Consider the following 23,899-nt stretch of genomic DNA (forward strand, 5'->3'; position numbering starts at 1 on the left):
GTTCCATAAAGCTCTCATGTACTACCCCTTTAACTAACAATTCTGATACAGTTAGAAGCTTGGGAAATAAAGATAAAATATGTAACAGTCCTATTCTAGGAGGAAGCATTCTAGTGGTGTTATACAACATGTACATAAGGGAATACAAAGTATACATAAAGTAATTTCAGGAGGGAGAGTGCATGAATAACTGGTAGGGATTAGGGAAGATCTGACAGATACAGAAGTACTTGAATTATGCTTTAAAGGATGAGATTCAATGAAGCAGAGAGGTGAGGAAGGAGTACATTCCAGATGTGAAAGATCACTTACACTAAGGAAAAGAGACTATAAACCGCTAGTACAACAACTTCATATTTCATACCCTAGAGGCAATGGGAGCCATTGAAGATTTTTCAGTAAAAGAGTTAACATGGTGAAATCTGTGATTTAGGAATATCAATTTGGAAGCTGTATAGAGTATAGATTAGAGAGGGAAGGTTATTATAACCCAGGAAAAAGATGAAAAGAACAGGAACTAGAGTGGAAACTGAGTTAGTGAAGAGACAAGTTAGGATTAAAAAGGTGTGGGGTTAACAAAGAAGACTTAAAAGTTAAGGATGAAGGGCAGCTATGTTGCTCAGTGGATACAGCACCAGGCTTGGAATGAGGAGGACCTGAGTTCAAATCCGACCTCAGACCAGATGCTTGCCACTTACTAGCTGTGTGACCCTAGGCAAGTAAGTCACTTAACCCCAATTGCCTCACCCCCACCTCCACCCCCCCAAAAAAGGAAGACTCCAAGGTTACAAATCAGGGTATTGTTGTTTGTCCTTCCTATTTAAAAAGGACCATGACATCAGGAAGGTGATGCTATGACTTGCAAGTGAATTAACTTTAAGTGAGGGAGGGCAATGCAAAGTCACTAGCCTCACTTCTCCTCTAGAGCCATCTGGGTCCAATGGCAAGATACAGATCAGGATGACTGGAAATGGCCTCATGTGTATGTGTATGAATATGTATATGTACACATATATGTGTAAGTATATTCAGAATAATTATAGGGAGAATAAATACAAAATAAGTGCAAGGTAGATAAATAAAAGTCAGTTTGAAGGGGAGAACAGTAGCTGATGAAATAGGCAGGAAAGACTTCATGTACAGGACAGGCCTGAACTTCATCTTGAATGAAGACACAGACTTTATGAGGCCTAGTCAAGAAAGAAGAGCATCCCAGGTGTGGGGGACTGCTAGAACAAAGGCACAGAGATGAGAGATGGCATTATAGAAAAGGCCACTTTGTCTGGACTGAATAAAGAGAAGGAAAGATACACAATGAGGCTGGACAGATGAACTGAAAACTGATTGTGAAGTCATTAAAAACCAAACTGAGGAGTTTACATTTCCTTATAGAGGAAATAAGGAGCCAATGGAGTTGGGGAATGACCTGGTCAGACCCATCCTTAAGAAAAATCACTTTGGTGGCTGTATGGAGGATGGCATAGAGTGGGAAATATTGAAAGGATGGTAGTACTGCCAAAAGAAATCTAGTTTTGTAAAACGGATGGGTTTTGGATGCAGGAAAGGGAAGGTTTCAACTTCACACATGTCAAATTTGAGATACTTATCAGATATCTGATATCTAGGTAGAGATACACTGCAGGCAATCTATAATTCAAAACCAGAGTTCAGGAGAGAGATGAGAGACAGAAATGTAGACCTGGGAATTACACGCGCATATATACATACATATATACATACATATATATATATATATATATATATATATATATGTATATATAAAAAAACTGAACCCAATGGGAGCTCATGAAATCATCAACCAATCAACCATCAAGAATTTTATCAAGCACTTATGAGCTAGGTAGTGGGCCAGGTATTGGAGATAAAAATATAGAAGTGTGACAGTCCTTGCCCTCAAGGAGCTTATACTATACTGGAGAAAGACAAGGGCCATGAATAGAACTATGGGGGACAGCCACACTTAATGAACAGAAGAAAGATGATAACGGTCCATGCCAAAAGGAGACGAATAATGAATGATGAGAGAAACAGGAGAACTAAGAGTGAGAAATGTTAGATAGAAAAACATAGGGAAAAAGAATATTCAGGAGAAGTGACAGAATATGACAGAAGATGCTGAGAGGTCAAGACTAAGAAAAGGATATGGGATTCAATAGTTAGGTAGTTGGCAACACTAGACGAAGCAATTTCAATTGAGTAGTGGGGCTCAGAAGCCAGATAACAAGGATCTAAAAAGTGAGTGGGAAATGAAGAAACAGAGTTAACATACACAACAATTCCTGGTAGTTTGGCTATGAACAGTACAAGATATTGAGGGGATTGAGAGTCATGGGAAGGTTGGTTTTTGGTTTTTTTGTTTGTTTGTTTGTTTGTTTTTAGGATAAAGGAGATCTGGGAATGTTAGTAGGCAAGTTCCTCCACTTGGATGAAAAAAACTGAAGATGATAGATAGAAAGAAAGGAAATGAAAAAAAGAGTAGAGTTCCCAAAATAAATAGGATTTAAGAGTATATGTGAAAGAGTGAGATTTGGTAAAGAAAACCTTCCCCAAGAGACTTGAGCAAAGGTGGAGAGAATAAAAGATAATGAAGATGGGACTTGAAATATATATAAAGTGAGGAAGAAGTAGGAGTTCACAATAGATGTCCTCTATTAAAGTAGTAGGCAAGGACCCCCTGATGAGGTAGGTGTAACAGGAGGTCTGAGAAACAAAGATAAGATTTTGAAAAGCGCATGTCAAAAGTGTGATATAGGATCAAATAGTGAAGAATTACTGTCATGTACTAGTGAAGGCCCAGTTTAGACTAGATTACATAAATTTATAGTGAGTTCAGTTGGCATGGTTGCTTGATTTTCTCCAGGAAAATTCCATAACATGCGAATAGGATAAGTAATGGGGTTTAGGGTTCAAGCAAAGCAATATTAATAGTATGACAGGAGGGGTAAAGGACTCAAATATAGCTGACAATGTATGGCTGAATGAAGAAAAAGAGAACAAAACATGAGTAACAGAATAGAAGTACAAAGGGGGATAGAGAGAATGGGGAAGATGAAGTCATGGTGAATATTAAGAAGAGATTTAAGAAGGATGAGGCAAAGGGGGAGATGTAAGAATACGAGGTTATGATCATCTGGAGGAATTTAATTATTCTACATAAATAGAGTTGGAAAAATTATGGGTGATGTTCTCATCAATGGTATGACCATTCTGACGTGTGGCTGAGATGGACTGAAGTTGGTAGAAGTGGGAGTTGTGTACACAGAGGAACTGGAGATAAAAGTATTTGAGGGGACATGAACGTACAACTATCCTCATTGCTTCTCTTCTAAAACATACTCAGCATCACACACAGAAAGAGAACATGAGAAAATTGCAAATCACAAAAATAGCAAGAAAGCTGATAAGGATGACAGTGTATCTTCTTTTCCTATTATGTTCTATTAACATTTACAGGCAACTATACAAAATACTTAAAATTCACATGTAAAAGGGTTATTTAAATTCAATCTTGAGAATTATATGAAAGACTTTAAATGACTTACTTGTAATTATCATCACTTTTGAAAATATGGCTTTACCACTGGCATCTGTCTGTAAGTCACAAAAAAATACAAAATTATAAATTACTGCAAAAAATTTTCATTATATGTAAATAGGTAAAGGACTTTTTATTTCATGAGCATGGGAAACCTTTCCTTCACATAGATATCCAGTCTGATTTAATAAAAATCCTAGGGAGTTAGTTCACTGAAGCTCAGAGAGTTTAACTGACCTATCCAGGATCACAAACTACATAAGAATTAAATATGATATTTAAATCCACATAAATCTTGAATACAAGTTGAGTCTGTACTCTATTACATCATGATGCCTCCATAAATAAATGCCTCATTATTAATTATAATTTCATTAAAAAGTTAACTTCATTATATATAATTTTAAAAGCATGACTTATTGATGTTCTCCATTCAAAATACTTGGTGCCATTTATAAAAAGGCAAGGTAAATGTTCTGTGCTGATATGCATTGATAACATGTCAATATCCATCTTAAAAAGAACATAACTTTTAAATTCCAAAAACATCTTTACTTTAAGAGCTAAGTTTCTATTCTGGAAAAAATGCTTGCCAATTAGATATATTTGCAGCAGATTTCCCTAAACAAGGTAATTCTAGGTCAACAATAAGCCAGTTTCCTCTCTCATTCTATTACATGCAGGAACATCAGAGTTTAAAATTTTCATTATGCTTTCTGAAAATATTTTTTATGGTTAACAAATACTTCATATGTAATTCACAGATATGTTTTCAATGCTTTATGCTGTGGCAACACAAAAAACCCGAGTTTAAAAGGCTTCAGTTTTCTAAGTGCATATGGAGAAAAAAGAACTCTCCATCTCATTTATGTAGGTAGAACAAGGTAAAGTTGAATTGTCTTTGAAATAATACTCAAATGGAACAGGAGCGAAAACGGCAGAGCAGCAGAAAGTTGTAAGAATAGCAAAGGCAGGAATCTCAAAGCAAAGAGAAGTCTGCAGCTCTGCCACTCTGAACAAACAGAACTTCCTAGCTGGCTGTCAGTGGCTGAGTCCAGCCGCAGTCTATTGTTGTTCAGATCCAAACTTAGATCAGGAATCCAAATTCAAACCAGAAGGTCAACAATTTAGATATTGCACTGGTACAGACCACGTGGGTAGCACTAAAAGCTTGCAGATATCCAGAATGAACTGTCCCAACTTAATACCCCAAGAAACAGCAGAAGCAGCCCAGGCACTCCCTCCAGAAATGTATAGGGCCTTGCTCTAACATAAAGTTGAAAAATAAGAAGTAGGCTGGAATGAAAAAATAAAAACAGAACCCCATCATAACAAAGATATTTTGGTGACAGGAGACACTCAAGATATAAACCCAGAAACAGAGAAAGACTCCAAAACATATACAAGCAAAGCCTCAAAGAAAACCACATATTGGAAACAAATTCAAGTAGAATTTTGAAAAGATGTAAAGCAAGAATTTTTTTCAGTTAAAACAATGAGTTCATCAATGAAATGAGAGCATTGGAGGGAAAAATTGGAAAAGAAATGATAAGTATGCAAAAAGGAACTGGAAAGGGAATTAACAGCCTGGCAAATCTTGCCCAAGTAACAAATTTCCTAAAAACTAGAATAGACCAAATAGAAGTCAATGACTCCACATGAGAAAATAAGAAATTTTAAAACAAAGTCAAAAGACTGAAAAAAAAAACAGAAGAAAATCTAAAGGAACTCATAGCAACATTTAAAAAAAATTTTTTTGACCTGAAAAACAGATCAAGAAAAAAAAAAAACACTGGTCTACTTGCAAGCCATGAACAAAACAAGAGCCTAAACAATAAATTTCAAGAAATCCTAAAACTGCCCAGATCTCTTAGAACTGGGGGGCAAAATGAAAAATGAAAAAATCAATCAGTAACTTACTAAAAGAAACCCTAAAATGAAAACTCTCAACAACACTATAGCCAAAATCCTGAGCTTCCAGGTTTAAAGAAAAAAAAATTCAAGCAGCTAAAAAGAAAGAATTCAAGTACCAAGGAGCCATGGCTAGCATCACATGGTTTAGCTGCCAATACCATAAAGAAATAGAGAGCTTGGGATACAATATCCCAGAAGGAAAAGGATAGAGGCTTACAGCCAAGAATAACTTAACAAGCAAAACTAAGTATAATCCTACGGGGGGAAAAGACAGACCTTTACTGAAATAGAGGACACCTCCAGGCTTTCTTGATGAAAAGAAGAAAGCTTCATAGAAACTTTGAAGGTCAAACACAACAGTTGAGAAAAAAACAAGAAGGTAAACATGAATCAATAATCATAAGAGATCAAATAAGAATAAACTGCTTACATTCTTATCTGGGGAGATGATGTGTCCCCTCTAAATCCTCTGATCAAGGGGATGGGGGCAGGGAAGAGGCTGCTGACACTTAAACTTTTCATCTGAACTGGTCAAAGGAAGGAATAATATACTGAACTCGGTACAGAAATACTTTTCATCCAAAAGAGAATTAAGAGGGAAAGGGGAGGAACAAAAAGGGACTTAAGAGGAATGGCAGATTAAAGTAGGAATTAGTCATGGGGGGGGTAAGAATTACAAAAAGATTTCTTTTTGAGGTGGCAAAGAATGGGAATCTGAATAGGTGTTTATTCTTATTGAGGAATGGCTCAATAAGTTACAGTATGTAAATGTAATGGAATACAGTATATAAATGCTGTAAAAAATAATAAAGGGGATGATAGCAGATAAAACTGGGAAGATTTGTATGAACTGATGCAGAATGAACAGAACCAGGAAAACAATTTATATAATGACAACAATAATGTAAAGACAAAGAACTTTGAAAGACTTTGGAATTCTAGTCAGCATAATGAAAAAACATGATTATAATGGACTCATTAGTCCATGAAATGTTACCCACTTCCTGACAGAAAGGTGAAAGACTCAAAAGTACAGGATGTGACATTTTTTTTGACATGGCCAATGTAGAAATTCATTTTGCTTGACCATACTTATTTCTAACAAGGGTTTTCTTTTTCTTACTTTCTCAACCACAGTGGGATAGGGTGGGGCAGAGAAAGAGGGGGGAGGGGGGAGAGACAGAACTTAGTTTACTAAAAAAAAATATTTAAAGAAACAAAAATAAACAAATAAATAAAAGTCCTTTATGTGCACACAGCCATAAAAAGAAAGAGAAATGATACTCAAATGGATTGTGATTCTACTTAATGTGGTAATACTTTAAGTATTATCTCCAAGATTTTCTCTGAAACTTAACCACATCCATCCATCCTGTGCAACTTTTGTCCATATTGTCCCCTAAGTGAACAACAACAACCCAACCTGCTGAGGTCCTCTAAGAGTTAACACTGAGACCAGACAATTGAAATATACAGGCTATCCACCAACTAACCCTCTCCCTCACAAGACAACCTAGTCTATCTCTTTTCTAATATATATATTTTTCTTTGATGATATTCTTTGCTGTTTGCCCTAATTCACTATTTGAAATGTGCTAGAGCACAATCATACCCACAATGTGGCTCACTATTGTGCTTTGGGTGATACTCATTTTCAACTGTTAAATCATCAGTGCATCATGACTTGGATAACTCCAACTTATGACAACTCCACAAACAGAATATTGGTAAAGACAAGGTAGACCTTTCTTTCAAGAAAGGAAGACATTTGGAGTCATCCTCCTCCTAATTCAAGTTTAGATCTAATTCATTATTTTTTTGCAGTTTCTGTCAAAACACAGATACATACATACACACACATACATACCCATAATACAGCTCATCTATCATCTCTCTACAATATACATATATACATACAGAATTAAATTGTCATAACTTGGACAATAAACACTCTTAAAACTGCAAAACATTCATAAACACATGAAAGAATGATCAAAACTACAACAATAAGATAAGTACAAATGAAAACAACCTTGAGGTTTCATATCACACTCAGAAAACTGGCAAAGATGGCCCAAAAAAAATGACCACAGTCAATGCTGAAGGAGATGAAGGAATTTAGGCACACTATTGGATTGTTAGTAGAGCCATGAATTAGTATAACCATTTTGGAAAGCTATTTGGAATTACGCGAATAAAGCAAATAAAAAGGCTATACCAATTTAGAGATTTCATTGCCTGGCTTATATCACAAGGAAGCCACTGACAAGAAAAAAAAGTCTTTTTATATATCAAAACATTTATTGCAGCATTTTTTTTTGATAGCAAAATATTGGAAACAAAGTAGATGTCTGTCAACTGGAGAATGGCTAAAAAAAATTGTGGCACATTAATGTAATGAAATACTGCTGTGGTATAAGAAATTGTGAATGTGACTAATACATAGAAAGATGGAAAGATTTACATAAACCGATGCTGAGTAAAGTATGCAGTATGAGTGAAAGAATTTGTTCCATCACATATCCAAAATGGCAAAAAATGTAAATAAGACTACTTGTAGAGATGCTTTCCTAAGAGCAGAGGAAAGGATGATAAGGATGATGATGATGATGAAAATATGTTTCATGGACTAGTAAGTCTATTGGATTCATGGTTGTTCATTATGCTGATAAAAGTTCTTAAATCTTTTAAGTTCTTTATTTTTACGATATTGTTGTCATTATAAAAATTATTCTGCTGGTTGTTCACTTCATTCTGCATCAGTCCATTCCTGTCTGCTTTTATAATCAATGCACCTGTCTTTTCATGAGGAGTGACAGCAGACACTCAAGAACTAGGTGCAGAGAAAGTACTGGGACAAGATTAGTAAGCACAGCCACAGAACACAGGACTGCAGATGAAATGATTTCATTTTATAGTCAGTTTTTCTCTCTCCAATAACCCCATTCCCCTTCTCCTCAAACCCATTCTTTTACCTAAAGCAAGATGATACTACTATGCCTTTTTCAAAAAGGCAATGTGATGAATTTCTTACATACTGTTTTTCTAAGCTAGTCATAGAAAAGAGAGATTTATATACAACTCTCTTTTTTTGTTCCACTTTATATATGGAAATGCTTATATTTTTTGGGCCTTTGATAAGTTCAGAATAAAATGATGGTTTAGACTTTTTTGATGCCTTAAAATGTAAAAATCTTAAAAGAAGAGACATGTCTTATGTCACAAGAAATACCTAGTACTACACTATGTAAAACAAGAAAGACTAAGCAAATTTTTCTGTTTCTGTGTGTACTCTGTGTGTGTGTGTGTGTGTGTACATATGTGTATGTGTATGTCTACTGGAGGAAGAGCTGTTGGTGGTAAAGTCTCGAGGTCACACATGGCACTCTAGGTCCTCAAGTGCAGCTTTTTGATTGAATCCAAACCTCACAGAACAAATGCCCTTAATAAAAGGATTTGTTCTGTAAAACTTGGACTCAGTCAAAAGGCTGCATTCAAGGACCTAGAAGGCCACATGTGGCCTCGAGGCCGAAATTTCCCCACCACTGGTCTAGAACAATGATTTAATCAGTCTAGGGAACTCCTAAATTGAAAACTCCCTCTACTAATGAAGAGTCACAATTTATCTGTAACTCGACAGTCTTAGAAATCTGCCTGTAACAATAAAAGATTAAGTGGACTGTCCAGGGTCAGCAAACGAGCAAGACAAGCATGCATGTCTTCCTGACTGCAACTCTGGCCCTCTATCCCTAATGCCATGTTTAAACTGAGAAAACAATGCACTAATTCAATACCAAAAATAATTTAAGCAATAAAAATAAAAAAAAAAACCACTTACTTTGGGTTGTTTGATTAAATCTAGCAAATCCTTTACTTGATGCCGGAGAAGGTTTTGACATTTCCACATTTCATTCAATGCTCTGAAAAATATCAACAGAGAAATATAAACCCCCAAAAGAACTACCTTAATAATACTCTAACAATATTAATATGTTTCAAATATTATACAGCATTCATAATTCCTAATAACTCCAAATTTATATGTACATATTTTATCGCCACCACTAAGAATTTGTTTATTTTTTAAACTATGGCCAATTTCCAGCTAATCATTCCTATACAACTGTTATAAAAAGGATTAGCAACTGCATGATGAATAACTGCTTAAGACAATATCCTAACAGTGATTTAATTGAAACAATATTAAGCTACAGAAGCTATGATTAGGGGACAAAGGTAATAATACCAACTTGAAGAGGAAATGAGACTTTGTAAACATGGAAAAAAAACAACCAACCAACATAGTAAAAAAAAAAAAAAAACAAAAACAAAACAACAAAAAAAACACCAAACATCACACAACTGCTACATCCTTTAATTAACCAAATGCAAAATCCTAGAATTAGAAGTCAGGCAAAACATTTTACCAATAATTTTTGGCTCATTTTTCTCACATTCATATGTGTACAGGTATCTATGTATATATATAAAGTATGTGCACATATATATGTGTGTATATGCATAGCTGAGGTAGCTAGGTGGTATACAGTAGCTAGAGTGCCTGGCCTGGAATCAGGAAGACTCATTTTCCTGAATTCAAATCTGGTGTAAGACACTTAATCAGCTGTATGACTCTGGGCAAGTCACTTGATCCTGTTTATCTCAGTTCCTCATCTGTAAAATGAGCTGGAGAAGGAAATGGCAAATCACTTTTGCCAAGTACCTTTGCCAAGAAAACCCTAAATGGGATCAGAGACAAGACTGAAATGACTGAACAACAACAACATATGCATAATTTGAATGATTTTAGAGACTAGTTAGGACTGAATATTAAAATACGGGCAAAAACAAATTATAAAACAACATAAGAATTATTTTTTACATTATAAAATAATTCTTTGTTTTTTTAATGAACCACGAAAGACTCCTTTAAATCATAAGCTACTCTAATACATTTAAAAACCCAGGAACACTGATAACCTTTAAATATCATGATATACTATCAACTGAAAATCAACTATCAATAAAGATGAAGCACCTCTGAATTTAACAATCTTAGGGAAAATACTGAATTACATAAATGAAAATATTCTGATACAGATCTACTGTATATACTAAGATCCTCTTTTACAGGTGCATTGCTTGTAAATTGTCCTTGCCTAAAAAAAAAAAAGTCTGATCCTTTTAAAAAACATAATTATTTTTCTCATAAAAGTTGCAGAATGTGGCACTTTAGAAGCATGACTGAGAAATTCCTGGGCAACTTGAGATACCAAAGAGCCCCTTTATGAGAATGACGATGGATAGAATACATTCTAGGAATTACTGCTTATCTGAGAGTAACTGATTTACATAACATCTAGAGCAGAGGTGTCATGGCCTACATGTCAGAACTGCAGAGATCCTTCTCTATTTGAGTTCAACAGCACTGGACTAGAAGAGAAAAATGTTCCAAGCAAAAAGCATTACTTATCTGCTTAAATTTGCTGCACAAGCATAGGCAAGGGAAGACCAAAGGGATCACAGATTTCAGCTGGCAGGGATCTTAGGATCCCTTGTTCAACTTCTTCATTTTATAAATGAGGATAATGAGGACCAGAGAGGTTAGTGACTTGCCCAAGCTCATACAGGTAGTAAGCCTAAGAGGTAAGATGTGAAACCATGTGTTTGGATTCCAGAACAACAGGCATTTCCACTACACCAGGCTGTTTTGTTGGTTGTTTATTTTTTTAAGTTGGGGGGCAGGGAGGAGAGTGGGGGTGGCAGGGGAGATATTTCATGAGTATAAAAAGCAATATAGACCAGTGGTGTCAAACTCAAATACTGACTTAGAAAATCACAAACTAATTATCTATGTTTTATTGTATTTTTATTTAAATTGATAAACAGTTCCCAATTTCATTTTGATCTGGTTCAGGCCATAATGGGGAGCTCTGCAGGCTGTATATTGTCATCTCATCCTGAGTTTGATACCTCTGATAGACACCATTAAAACCATGGAAGTGGGAGTAAGAGAAGTGAACAAAGAAAGTGGGAGAAAATGGCATACTTCTATTTCTTGAGTTATATATTTTAGAAATTCTTAAGCCATATGAATACCTCAAATGTTAAGAGTTCCACATACTCAAGTACATTTTAAAAAATCTCTCTTGCCTTCCACAACCACATATATACACAAATACTTGGATTGTCTTCCATTCCCATTCTGAATTTTCCACATCATTGTACCACGAGGAGAGCTAAGTATTATGAATGAGATTTTACCAAACAAGGGATCAGTGATCAAAGTAATAGGGCAGGCATGATCATGAAATCTTAGAATTTATGACACATAAGGAAAGAAACAGAAGGCAAGTTCAAGTGTGCATCATAAACTTAAGGGAGAAGAACTTCAATGTCGAAGAAAGGATAACTAGAATCCCATGATAAAACTGTCCACAGCGAAGATATGCTTAACAGAAATTAGAAGCTCTTAAAAATTAAGTGTTGACAATACAAACGAGTTTGATGAGGGAAAAAAAGAGAAGCTGTTTAAAAAGATAAAGATAAAAAGACAAATGTAGACATAAACTCATGATTTTAAAAATCAGATTTTAAAATATAAAAACAAAAGGAGATAAACGAAGACAAATACAAGAAAGAGAACTGTCATACAATGAATGCTAAGGAAAACAAAAAATAGAGCATCACTAGTTGAACTGGAAAGGATGATGATGGTTACGAGAAGGCAGAAATACCTATTCTGCATTAGGTTTCACTACAAAGGAGAATGATCATCAGACTTCATTATTTTTTTCCCTTCTGTCTTACAACACAACCCTGGTTTTTGAATTCACCACAACCATCAATCCTTTTACCCCTCAGTTCTTTCTCAGGCCATCACATCTACAGTGTCTACATTCTCCTCTCTTTCATAATTTGACCTTTGGTGTTCAACTACATACCATCTTCGATACTCCCGACTCTTGTCTCTTTATCCTACGCTGACCATGTCTTGCTAAGTCTCAACCTTCAATGACTCCCACCAACAAACAGCCTTCACTTCTATATGGGTATACACGCTGCTAAACCTAGATGGCAAAAATCACAAAATCATGCTGACTGGGACCATACATTTGTTATATAATCTTCACTGCACCTTCACTGCAGCAAGGCAATTATTTTGCACATCCAAATCAATTCACTATCTCACTCACTGGGGTATCTTTTCCAAACTTTTCATCTCTCCTCAAGCTTTCCATGTTACTCTCTCCCATCACACAAGTCATCTAATGAATATATCACGTTTTACTGGGGGGAAAAAAGGCCATTTGCCAAATGCATTCTTTTTCCCCCTCATCTCACCCTATTCAAATGTCTTCAGCCATCCTTTCCTCACATGAGGAGACAGCCCCTATCCTTGCTAAGGCTAACCACTCCATATGAGCAGGTGAACCAACTCCATCCTCTCTTTACTTCTTTACTAGCAAACTGGCCCCTAAATCACCCCCACTCTCTTACTAATCTTCAATCTCTCCCTATCTAGTGACACCTTCCTTCCTGCTTACAAACATACCCATGTTTCTCTCTTTCTGAAGAAACTCTCACTTGATCCATCCATCCCTGCTAGCTATCATCCTATATCTCTCCTCCCTTTCATGGCTAAACTCCTTAAGAAGGCTGACTGCAATCAGTGTCTGCATTTCCTTTTCTCTTATTCTCCTCCTAATTTTTTGTACTCAAGTTTCTGACTTCGTCACACAACTGAAACTGCTCTCCCAAGTTACTGATGCTGTTAATTGACAAGTCTAATAGCTTTCTCTCAATCCTCATCTTCTTTGAAATTTCAAGTCTTTGACACTTAGAATTACCCTTTTCTTGATGCTAGTCTTCTCTCTAAATGTTCACAACACTGCTTTCTCCTGGTTCTCCTTTTACCTTTCTGATTGCTCCTTCTCATTGAGTCTCCTTTGGAGGATCTTCACCCAGATCTCACCCACTTCCCTTTCGTGTCCCCCAAAATTCTGTCACGGATATCTTCTCTTCCCCTGTATATTCTCCCTTCAAGATCTCAAGAGCTCTCATGGGTTCAATTATCATCTCTATGCAGATAAAATTCTCAGATAATTCAATTCTCTGTTATCTTCTGACATTTTCTATTTCTGTCCAGGGCACCACCATCCTTCCCAGTCACCCAGTCTCAAAACTTTTGTGTCATTCTTGATTTCCCTTGCAGTCACATCACATATCTGTTGCCAAGTCTTATTATACCTTCTAAGCAGTTCTCATATATGTCCCCTTTTCTCCCATACAATCACCACCCTGGTTCAAGCCCTCATCACCTCATGTCTGGATTACTCTAATAGTTTGCTGGTTGGTCTCTGCCTCAAGTCTCAGCCCACTCCAATGATTCTCAACTCAAATGCAAAAGAAATCTTTTTAAAGTGAAAGTCCAGGGACAGCCAGGTGGCACAGTGGATAGAGCACCAGCCCTAGAGTCAGGAGAGCCCAAGTTTCAATTCGGCCTCAGACATTTACTAGCTGTGTGACCCTGGGCAAGTCACTTAACCCTAATTGCTCCTCCCCCCAAAAAAACAAAGTGCAGGTCTGACCATGTCACTCCTCCCATCCTCCCTCAGTTATCTCTAGTGTCTCACTATCGCCTCTAAAATCAAATATAAAATCTTTTGACTTTTAAAGCCCTTTAGAGCCTGGCCTCTTCCTACTTTCCAGCCTTCTTATACTTTATACCTTTCTGCATCCTCTATGATCCAACAATACTGGCCTGCTTGCTGTTCCTCACATACAACATTCCATCTCCTATCTCTGATCCTTTGTAATGACTAGTCCTCATTCTTGGAATGCTCTCCTTCCTCACTTCTGTTTCCTGGTTTCCTTTTGCTCAAATTTTACCTTTACTTGTTCATTTTCCCAGCTACTAGTGTCTTCTACTTGGCCATTACCTTCCATTGACTATCTTATATGTATGTACATGGTTATTTGCATGTTTCTCCTATTTGCATGTGAGCCCTTTCAAAGCAGAGAATATTTTTTTCCCTTTGTATCAGAAGTACAACTTGAACCCAGGATTACTTGATTCCAATACCAGTTCTATATTCACCATAACACGCCACATCTCATAGGTATGAAATTTAATGTGGATAAATGCAAAGACATATAATTGTGTAATAACATCCGTACAAAGTACAAGATAGAGGAAGCATGATTACACACTGGTTCATGAGAAAAATAACTGTAGGCTCAACAGTGTGACACAGTAGCCAATATTGTGATCTTTACAATCCTTTAAGAAAGCCACCACAATCTTCATCCAGGCAGACTCTTCAAAGGTACAAATTGAAACCTATCTCTATCTTCACAATCTGTGCAATTCTTATTGATATGCTTCCACAGGTCCTTCAAAAAGGATATATCTAATCCCCTGGGGTCTGCTTCCTGAGTCTTTTAATATTCTGTGGATACCAGTTCAGCAATCAGGTTGTTATCCTTTTTTTTTTTCATCATATTGTCAACTCCTTTTATTTGTTTAACCATACATTACATTTACATCACATCTTTCATGAAAACAATCTTTGGTAATGTGCTACAGTCTGACCACGAATCTTTACAATTTGGCAACAAAATTTTGGAATTTCAGGGACTGTGATGATGCTTCATAATGTGCAGCTACATATAACATTACTAAAAGAGTACTAACTGGTGTTAAAATTATACTTTTCTCCAAGAGCTACATTAATAAAAGCAAAATGTCCAGAAAAGCAGGTGATGCTGATAGTTCCATTTTACACTAATCTACTGAAATCATATATTAAGTATTGTGTTCAGGTTTTTCTATCATATTTTAGGGAAGATATAAAGTCAACTTACCAAGATGATGAAGTGACTACTAACTGGAAAGCACTGTCTGGAAAGATGCAAAGTAATCTAGTAGAAACTAGGTACACACCAACATCTCACAATACATAACAAAATAAGCTTGAAACAGGTACTGCCTAAGAAATTAACACAATAAAGAAATTAAAGGATAAAGAAATTATCTGTTATGTCATATGTGTGTATATGTGTGATGAAGGCGTGTGACCAAACTAGGGATAAAGAGGATCACAAAGCAAAATGGTCAAATTTTATTAAATAAAAAATCCCCAATTCAGTTAAAATTAGGAGAAGCAGGAAAATGATTAAAATCTTTGCAGCAAATTTCTCTAATAAAGATCCCTCTTTAAGATAGAGGACTGATTCAAATTTGCAAGAATAAATAATTCCCCAATAAATAAATAATCAAAAGCTATGAACATGCATTTTTCAGAGGAAGAAATCACCATATGGAAGAAAATCTCTAAACCATTAAAAATTAGAGAAACATTAAATAACTCTGAGGCACCACCTTATATCCATCAGATTGGCTAAGTTGACAAAAAAGGAAGATGACACATGAGCGGGGATATGAGAAAACAGCACATTCAGGCACTGTTGGTGGATCTGTGAACTGGTCCAAATATTCTGGAAAGCAAGTTGGAATTATGCCCCAAAAGCTATTACACTGTGTATACCCTTTGATTCAACAACATTACGACTAGGTCTATACCCAAAAAGAGATCAAAGAAAGAGGAAAAGGCTGCATATACACAAAAATATTTATGGCAGCTCTTTTTACGGTGGCAAAGAATTGGAAACTGAGAGGAAGCCCATCTTTTGAACAATAGCTAAAGAAGTTATGGCATATGTAGATTATGGAATATTATTATGTCATAAGAAATCATGAAGAAGATAGTTTTATAAAAACCTAGGAAGACGTGTATAAGCTGATACAAAGTGAAGTGAGCAGAACCAGGAACACAATTTGTAAGATAGCAATAATTGTAAAGTTAATGAACTATGAAAGACTTAGCAACTCTGACCAACACAATGACAAACCAAAAATGCAAAGAATTCATGATAAAACATGCTCTCTACCTCTGGATAGAGAGATGATGGACTCAAAGTACAGATGGAAGTATAGTTTCTCTTTTTTTTCCTTTAAACATGGCTAATGCAAGCATTCATTTTTGCATGACTGTCCATATTTGTAATGGGTTCTGTTTATCTTGCCTTCTCAATGGATTTGGGAGAGGGACAACAGAAAGAGGATTTGATATTGAACATAAAATTGAATTAAAAAAAGAGATTTTGGGAAAAAAGCAAAAGCAATCTGATTAAACTAATTTCTCCTAAGGTTAAAAAAAATCAATAAGAGAAATGTACATTAAAATGACTCACGTTCTACTTCACACAAATCAGATTGGCAAAACTGACCAAAATTAAAAAAAAAAAAAGACAATGACAAATGTTGGAGGGGCTATCAGAAAATAGGTACATTACGGCACTGTTAGTGGAATGGGATCTAGTCCAACCATTCTAGAAAGCAATTTGGAACTATGTATGTCCAATAAATTATTAAACTGCCCATACTTTCTAGCCCAGTAATACCACATACCACTACTAGACATACACCACAAAAAGATCAAAGAGGAAAACGGCCCACATGTACAAAAACATTTATAGTAGCTCTCTTTGTAATGGCAAAGAATTGGAAACTGAGGGATGCCCATCATTTGCGGAATGGCCAAACAAATTATGACATATAAATGTGATGGAATACCATTCTGCTGTAAGAAATGATGGAAAGGATGGTTCCACAGAAACCTGTAGCACACTGGAAAGAACTGAGGCAAAATGAAGTGAGCAGAAACATGAGAACAATTTATATAAATACGACGTTGGAAAAACAAAGAACTTTTAAAGTCTTAGGAACACTGTTCAACACACTGACCAACCATGATTCCAAAAGACTGATATGCAACATCTATGCAACTCTGACAGACAGACATTTTGTTTGGATGTAGCCAATGCTGGAATTTGTTTTGTTTGACCATACATATTTGTAACTGGGGTTTTGTTTTGCTTTCTTAACAATGGAAGGAGAGAGAGGAAGTGAATATTTGTTGTTGGGAAAAAAATTTAACTAAAATTTTCTTTCAGCATTTCAAAGCCAAAAATACCACATCTATTGCATATCTTCAAGCCTCATGTTTCTTTTTTTTTTTTCCTGAAATACCAGAGCTATTTCATTGGAAATTTAACACCAACACAAAAAGGAAAAACTTTCATCAACTTCATTGATTCTTTCAGGAAAAAATTAATTTTTAAACCATTCTACAATCTATACATGAAGTGCTATTGAAAAGATTCCACTGCCAGACGTGAACACAAAGAGAAGAAATTGACAACTTTCATTTTAAAAAATTAACAAGCTTTTGTCAAAACAAAATCAGCACAACTAGATTAAGGGGGAAAAAACTAACAGGAGTGAGGGAGAAGCTTTGCACCAAAAACACCAGATAAAAGATGGATATACAAAATTAGGGGACTAGACATGAATACATAAGACTAATAGCTATTTCTCAACAGGTAACTGATTTATCCAATGCACCACCTAGCTGCCCCCAGTTGTCGTTTGCCCTTCATTCCTGAAGAAGACCAATGACATCACAAGGGTGATGTCCTGACTTACAAGTGAAATGGATTTAACTGAGGCAGAGCTGTACAAAGTAGTTACCCTCACTCTCTCTTTCATGGTCATCAAAGTTCAGTGGCAAGACAAAAGTCAAGATGACTGGCAATGGCCCAAGGTGTAGTGAATGACTTTGGCTTTTCTAAATTTAAAATCTTACCTAGGTCTCATTTTATCTGAGGCAATTCCCATTCAAAGACTAAGGGCTAAGTATGAATTGAGGTAAAAGACAATCTAGTTTGCTATCACAAAAATATCAATCTGGAAGGGGGAAGATCTGTCCCAAACAGAAAACAACTCTATCCATACTTATTCTAAGCCATCAAAACTAAACAATGAGCAACAGAGGCTTGTGCTGGAAGCTATTATTCATTGAAAGCCAGAGTGACTTGGGTTTAAAGGGGGGGTAGTCACAATGGGCTTTTTTTAAAGCCTGATTTTTCAGAGCTACATTTCAAGAAATCATAAATGAAAATTGCATAAAATAAAAGTAAACTGTCCAGCTTTTTTGTGAAAAAAAATCTACACACACAACACAAGTAATAAGCTAATAAGAGAACACTTAGTTGCCCCTGGTACAATCAAGTCGCCTGGCCAAAATGTACAACTTAAAGAACTGATAAATGTGAAAGGAAACACTGTTGATGACATAGAAAAATCCTGGAGAACAGAAGAGCAGAGCACAGAATAAAAGGCCTAAAATGCTGATTTTTCAAAAAGGGAGAAACAATGGAATCTTTCTTCAAGCCACCTATACAGCCTGTTTCCTCTCCCTATCAGCAAAGAACCTTACCTCACACTTTATCGAGTAACTGGAGGAATTCAGATGTGAGTTCCCTTTCTCCCAATTCTATATGTGAAATTTCCTCAACATAAACAATCTCCATTTTCTTTCCCTTTGTAGTCTCAGGAAATGGCCTTTCTTCTTGACAAGGCCAACAACTCCTGTACCTTGCTCTCTTCTAAGGATTTTTATAGTCTCTTCTCTCTTTCTACATTTCAATCTTTCTTTATTCACTATTTTTAAATGAAACTTACAAACATACCCAGATTTCCCCCTTCCAAAGAAAAAAAAAAGCCCTTCACTAGCCCCTCCCATCCCATAAGCTATCATCCTATAGGTATCCCTTTCACAGTCTAAAAAAAGTCACCTATACTCATACCTACTTCTATACTTATTGCTTCTATGTCCTTACCTCCCATCTACCCATAGTTTCCCACCACTCTACAATGATTTCTGAAATAATGTATCTAATACTATTTTTCCAGGAATTATGCTTCAAATCAGGCCAACAAATCATTCAATAAGTACCTTCTACATGACAAGCACTGTGCCAAGTCCTAAAGATGCAAAGAAAGGCAAATAATACTCATTGCTTTCAAGATCACAGTCTAAGTGGGGACCAAACAATCTCATGATGTCTCTGCAACATTTAACACCGCTGACCTTCCTCTCTCTCTACTAGATACTTTCTCTTCCCCGAGTTTACATGACACTTCTCTCTCTTGGTTTTCCACCAACCAGTGTGATCACAACTCTCTCAGTCTCCTTAGCTAGATCCTCACTGATGTCAGACTACCTATGCATGAGTGTACAACCAGAGCTCATTCTTAGGCCTTTTTCTCTTCTTTCTCTTGGTGATTCGATTAGCTCCCACAAGCTTAATTATCACCAGGAGACTTCCTGTCTATGTATATACATATACTACCCTACTCTTTCTCCTTAGCTACAGTTCTACATCACCAAATATCAGTCTACTAGACAACTCCACCACTAAAACTCATCAAGTCCAAAACTGAACTCATTGTATTTCTCCCTAAATCCATCCCTCCTAATAACTTCCTTGTTTCTGTGAAAGGCATCATCACCTTTTCAATTAAGGAGGTTTGCAACTTTGCAATTATCTTCAATAATTCCCTTTCCCCCTCACCCAACATTTCCCTCCTCCCTGCCCTAATAGCTAATAAATTGCTGAGTGTTATTTACTCTACCTCCAAAACCTCTCTCATATCCACCTCTATTTTTTATTCATACCCTAGTTCTCTAATGGAGTCAAAAAGCCTTCATTATGCACCTATTAAGCACTAGGCACTGTGCTAAGCACTGGTCATCAGTCCTCTTCCTCAGCCCATCTGGACAACAGTCCCCTGAATTAGAATCTTTAGTATCTCTCCACTATAATCCACTCTCCACAAAATTGTAGTATTGATATTTTTAAAGCACAAGTCTATCTACTAGTTAAAAAGCTCCAGTGGCTCTGGCATGAAATATAAATTCCTCTTGTTTGACTTTTAAAGTATATCACATCTGGCTCCGACTTATAATTCCAGATTGATTTTGTACCCTAAACATAGTCTACTGGACATCTGGAATACTCTCTCTCCTCATCTCCATGTCTTGGAATCTCTATCTTCATTTCAAGGCTCAGCTCAGATGCTACTTTCTATACAAGGACTTTCTTGATTCCCCCAATTGTTAGCACGGCATCCTCCTCTCATCTCAAAATTGCTTTGTATAAATTTTGCATTCACTTATCCATGCACACATAGTCCCTATCCACAGCATATGATAATCTTCTTGAGGGCAAGGACTGTTTTAATTTTTCTCTTTGAATATCTAGCAAAGTTCCTGATACATAGTTAATGCTGTTGTTGTAACAACCACAAAAACAACAACAATAAATAACCATCATTTATACAGAACTTTAGGATTTGCAAAGTGCTTTCCAAAGGTTCTTAAACTTCTTCCACTCAAGACCCCTTTATGAGTTTCGGAGTTAGTTGGTGTTGTGTGGCCTAAGGGTATGTGCAGTGCAAAGTGGGCAGGCTGTGCACAAGGCTGCAGTGAAGCTGCCCAAAGCACCTCAGATTCATTACGTTGATTTTTAATTAATTTTTGGTCACTGCACTTCTCTTTGCTGTTGCCAAATTTTTCCTGGGCTAGAACCCACAATTTAAGAAGTGCTGCTTTACAAGATCTATCTCATTTGATCTTCACTCCAACCGTGGGAAGCACATGTTATTATTACACCTATTTTGGATTTGAGGAAACTGAGAGAGACAGAAATTAAGTGACTTGCCCAGGCTCACAAAGCTATTAAGTGTCAGAGACTGAATTTCAATTCAGTCTTCCAGACTCCAAGCCAAGGGCACTATCCACCGTACCACTTAGCTGCCAAATAAATGTTTGTTTAACTGAATTTGAATTTTCTAACTAAAACATTTTTGTTCCCTATGCTCCTTTTACCAAATGTGATTGCACTGCAAAAGATAAAGACTAATATGAATGTCACAGGAAACCTACTTCACAGCATTTAAGTCCAACGTAGCATACAGGTAATATAAGCATTTCATTCGTTCTGTTGTTTCCAAATTGTGAGGAACCATATACTGAGCAAAGATGCGTTCAACAAGCAACCTGTAAGGAAATGATGAGAAAAAATTTTACTGACAAAAAAGCAACGGTCACATAAGTTTGCACATGGCATTTTTAAAAGGTAGAAGCTATACGTGAAATAAGTTATAAATAAACACAATGGAATTACGGAGTTTATTTCATATGTGTTTCCATCATGGGTGAAGTTCTGGCAATAGGTGAAAAAAAATACTAGAAACTATGAGAAAATTACTATGCAGTGGCATGAAAAGTTTACAAAATCTATGCATAAGAGCTTCAATTTTTTTAAATATATGAAAAACTGTAAAGCTTGTTACGGAAACAATCGATACATAACTAACCATAAGTGGTACTTTTCCATATCTCAGAAGATTGATAATTAGGAAAGGTCCTCACTTCAAAGTTAAAGTAAGGTCAACCATTTCTGTTACAAGCAATAAGATTGCTAGCAGAACTCTTTGTGGCTATTATTACTGGTTTAAAATTATTTTTTAAGTTTGTCATTAGCACAGCCCAACCTTGATTTTGAAGACAAACTCTCAACAAATAGGTTGGTATTTTCTTATTAAATGTTTAGAAACCAAAGGATTTTTTTTCTCTTCTGAATCTCATATGACAAAGGAAAAACAATCAAAATTAAAAATCTGAGATCCTTATAAAACAAAACATAACAAAAAAAAACTTAAAAGAAAACAGAGACTAAGTATGCTCTTGCTTCCAGCAATTATTCCATTAAGAAATGAGGCACAATTTTATTTTTTAAAATGAAGAGAAAAACCATACCCTGCCCTCAAGTGGTTTGTAGAGAAATCATTATGGAGAGGACACTATTGAAATTGCAGCAGTATTAGAAAGGTTTTTCAACAATGACCTTTGTTCTATGCTAATCTGAGAGTTGGGAAGGCTGCAACCATAGTAACAAAGAAATAACACAGCCTACAGAAATGCTTTTTAGGTTATAGTTGTTTTTTCAAATTATTTCCTTAATACTGAAACAATATCTATACTGGCCAATGGTTATCCAATCCCAGATTCTGACCACAGAGGGAATGGATAGAAAAGAGTAGTCCTGTAGGACTACTCTGAAGTCCTAAATCTGAACAGTATCCGATACTATTAAGACAGAAAGGTTCTCACTCTTTTCTTTGCAGATCTCTTGCAAGACCATCACAGGATTTTAGGAATGTTGAGAACATGATTACTGCATAGAACATGAATACTTCCAGACTCAGATTACAACTAGATACTTCTGAAAGAGTTCAGTTTAAATCCTTCCAGGTAGATTCCCTATTTCATTCCTCCACACATTTTTTAGCTTCAGATTTTATGAGTCCAAGGGAAACTACATTAGAAATCTGGAATATAAGCATATTATCAAATCTATGAAGAAAATCTCAACTCTTTGCTATCCACTATTCCATATAACAACTTTCTAGTTAACCCTTAACAAAGACATGTTTTGAAAAGTAAAATTTGGAATTAAAATTAAAATCTCATAGACTTTGGACTTGGTTAATTGGTTTTGATTTTCTCTCTCCAAAAATTAAAAAAATAAACTTAAATTTATACACAAGTACATATATGATTTTTTCATGTGAAATTAAGATCAATAGTCATTCTGAAGTTACCTCTATAATGAATCAGAAAAGAAAACTGATAATGCTCCAATGGTTCAAACCTACCGGTCATCAATACTGTTTTGATAATATATATGTAGCAATTTGTCCTTGATCCATGAAATTTGTTTTGCAGCTTCCTTTCCAGCCTCTGACTGTAACGAATATTTCTTGTAAATTTGGGCAAGTCCCATCATGGCTTCTTTTCTTACTCGCCACTTAAAAAAAAATATATATATATACATAGTCTTATTTTAAAAATAATTCATTTTTATTAAATAAATTTAGAAGAGATCATTTTAAAAATTATCTTCCTTTCACTTCATTAAAAAAAATCTTGACATATAGATACTATACATGAACTTGCTAAACAACCAAATATACTTATGAATATGCTTACTCTATAAGAAAACAACTATATGAAAAGCCTGTCACAAATTTATGCGTGAATTTTAATATTTCTAATGGGAGAACCTTTTAAGTTTCTGAATACCTACCATGATTTAAAGATGCAAAAATTAAGAATGCGAATAAAATTTGTGACAAATAATGTAGAACTGATTTGCAAAACTTATGCATCATAATCTATAACTTTATATTTTCCTGACAATTAAAAGTAGTTTAAGTACAAAGGTTTAATACCTCAAAAACACCTGTAATTTCAATAGTATAAATAACTCCCCACCAATGTATCTCCTGGGAGATGTATTCTACTGACAGAAAATACTGTCACTCAGAAGCTAACTTCTCAATGACGAAAATTTCTAAACTTAGCTTGACTGGTCCTTAGAACATCCACCCTTGGAACCATAGTTGAAATCTTTCCAAATTGGGACAAACTATCCAAAATTAATATTTCCACGATA

At 35.7% G+C, this 23,899-nt stretch overlaps 1 protein-coding gene across 1 annotated transcript in view; it reads right to left on the minus strand.

Annotated features, from left to right (window-relative positions):
* PDS5B (PDS5 cohesin associated factor B) overlaps positions 1 to 23,899 on the minus strand; it is a 205,615-nt gene that overhangs the window by 83,898 nt on the left and 97,818 nt on the right. Inside the window, 4 exon segments of the mRNA XM_078147054.1 lie at positions 3,564 to 3,612; positions 9,309 to 9,390; positions 21,325 to 21,438; positions 23,100 to 23,251. Of these exon segments, the coding sequence (XP_078003180.1) occupies positions 3,564 to 3,612; positions 9,309 to 9,390; positions 21,325 to 21,438; positions 23,100 to 23,251 (397 nt within the window).

This window comes from Phascolarctos cinereus, unplaced genomic scaffold, assembly GCF_003287225.1.
Source record: "Phascolarctos cinereus isolate Bilbo 61053 unplaced genomic scaffold, phaCin_HiC Scaffold_726;HRSCAF=1367, whole genome shotgun sequence".
In the NCBI taxonomy this organism is placed as follows: Eukaryota; Metazoa; Chordata; class Mammalia; order Diprotodontia; family Phascolarctidae; genus Phascolarctos; species Phascolarctos cinereus.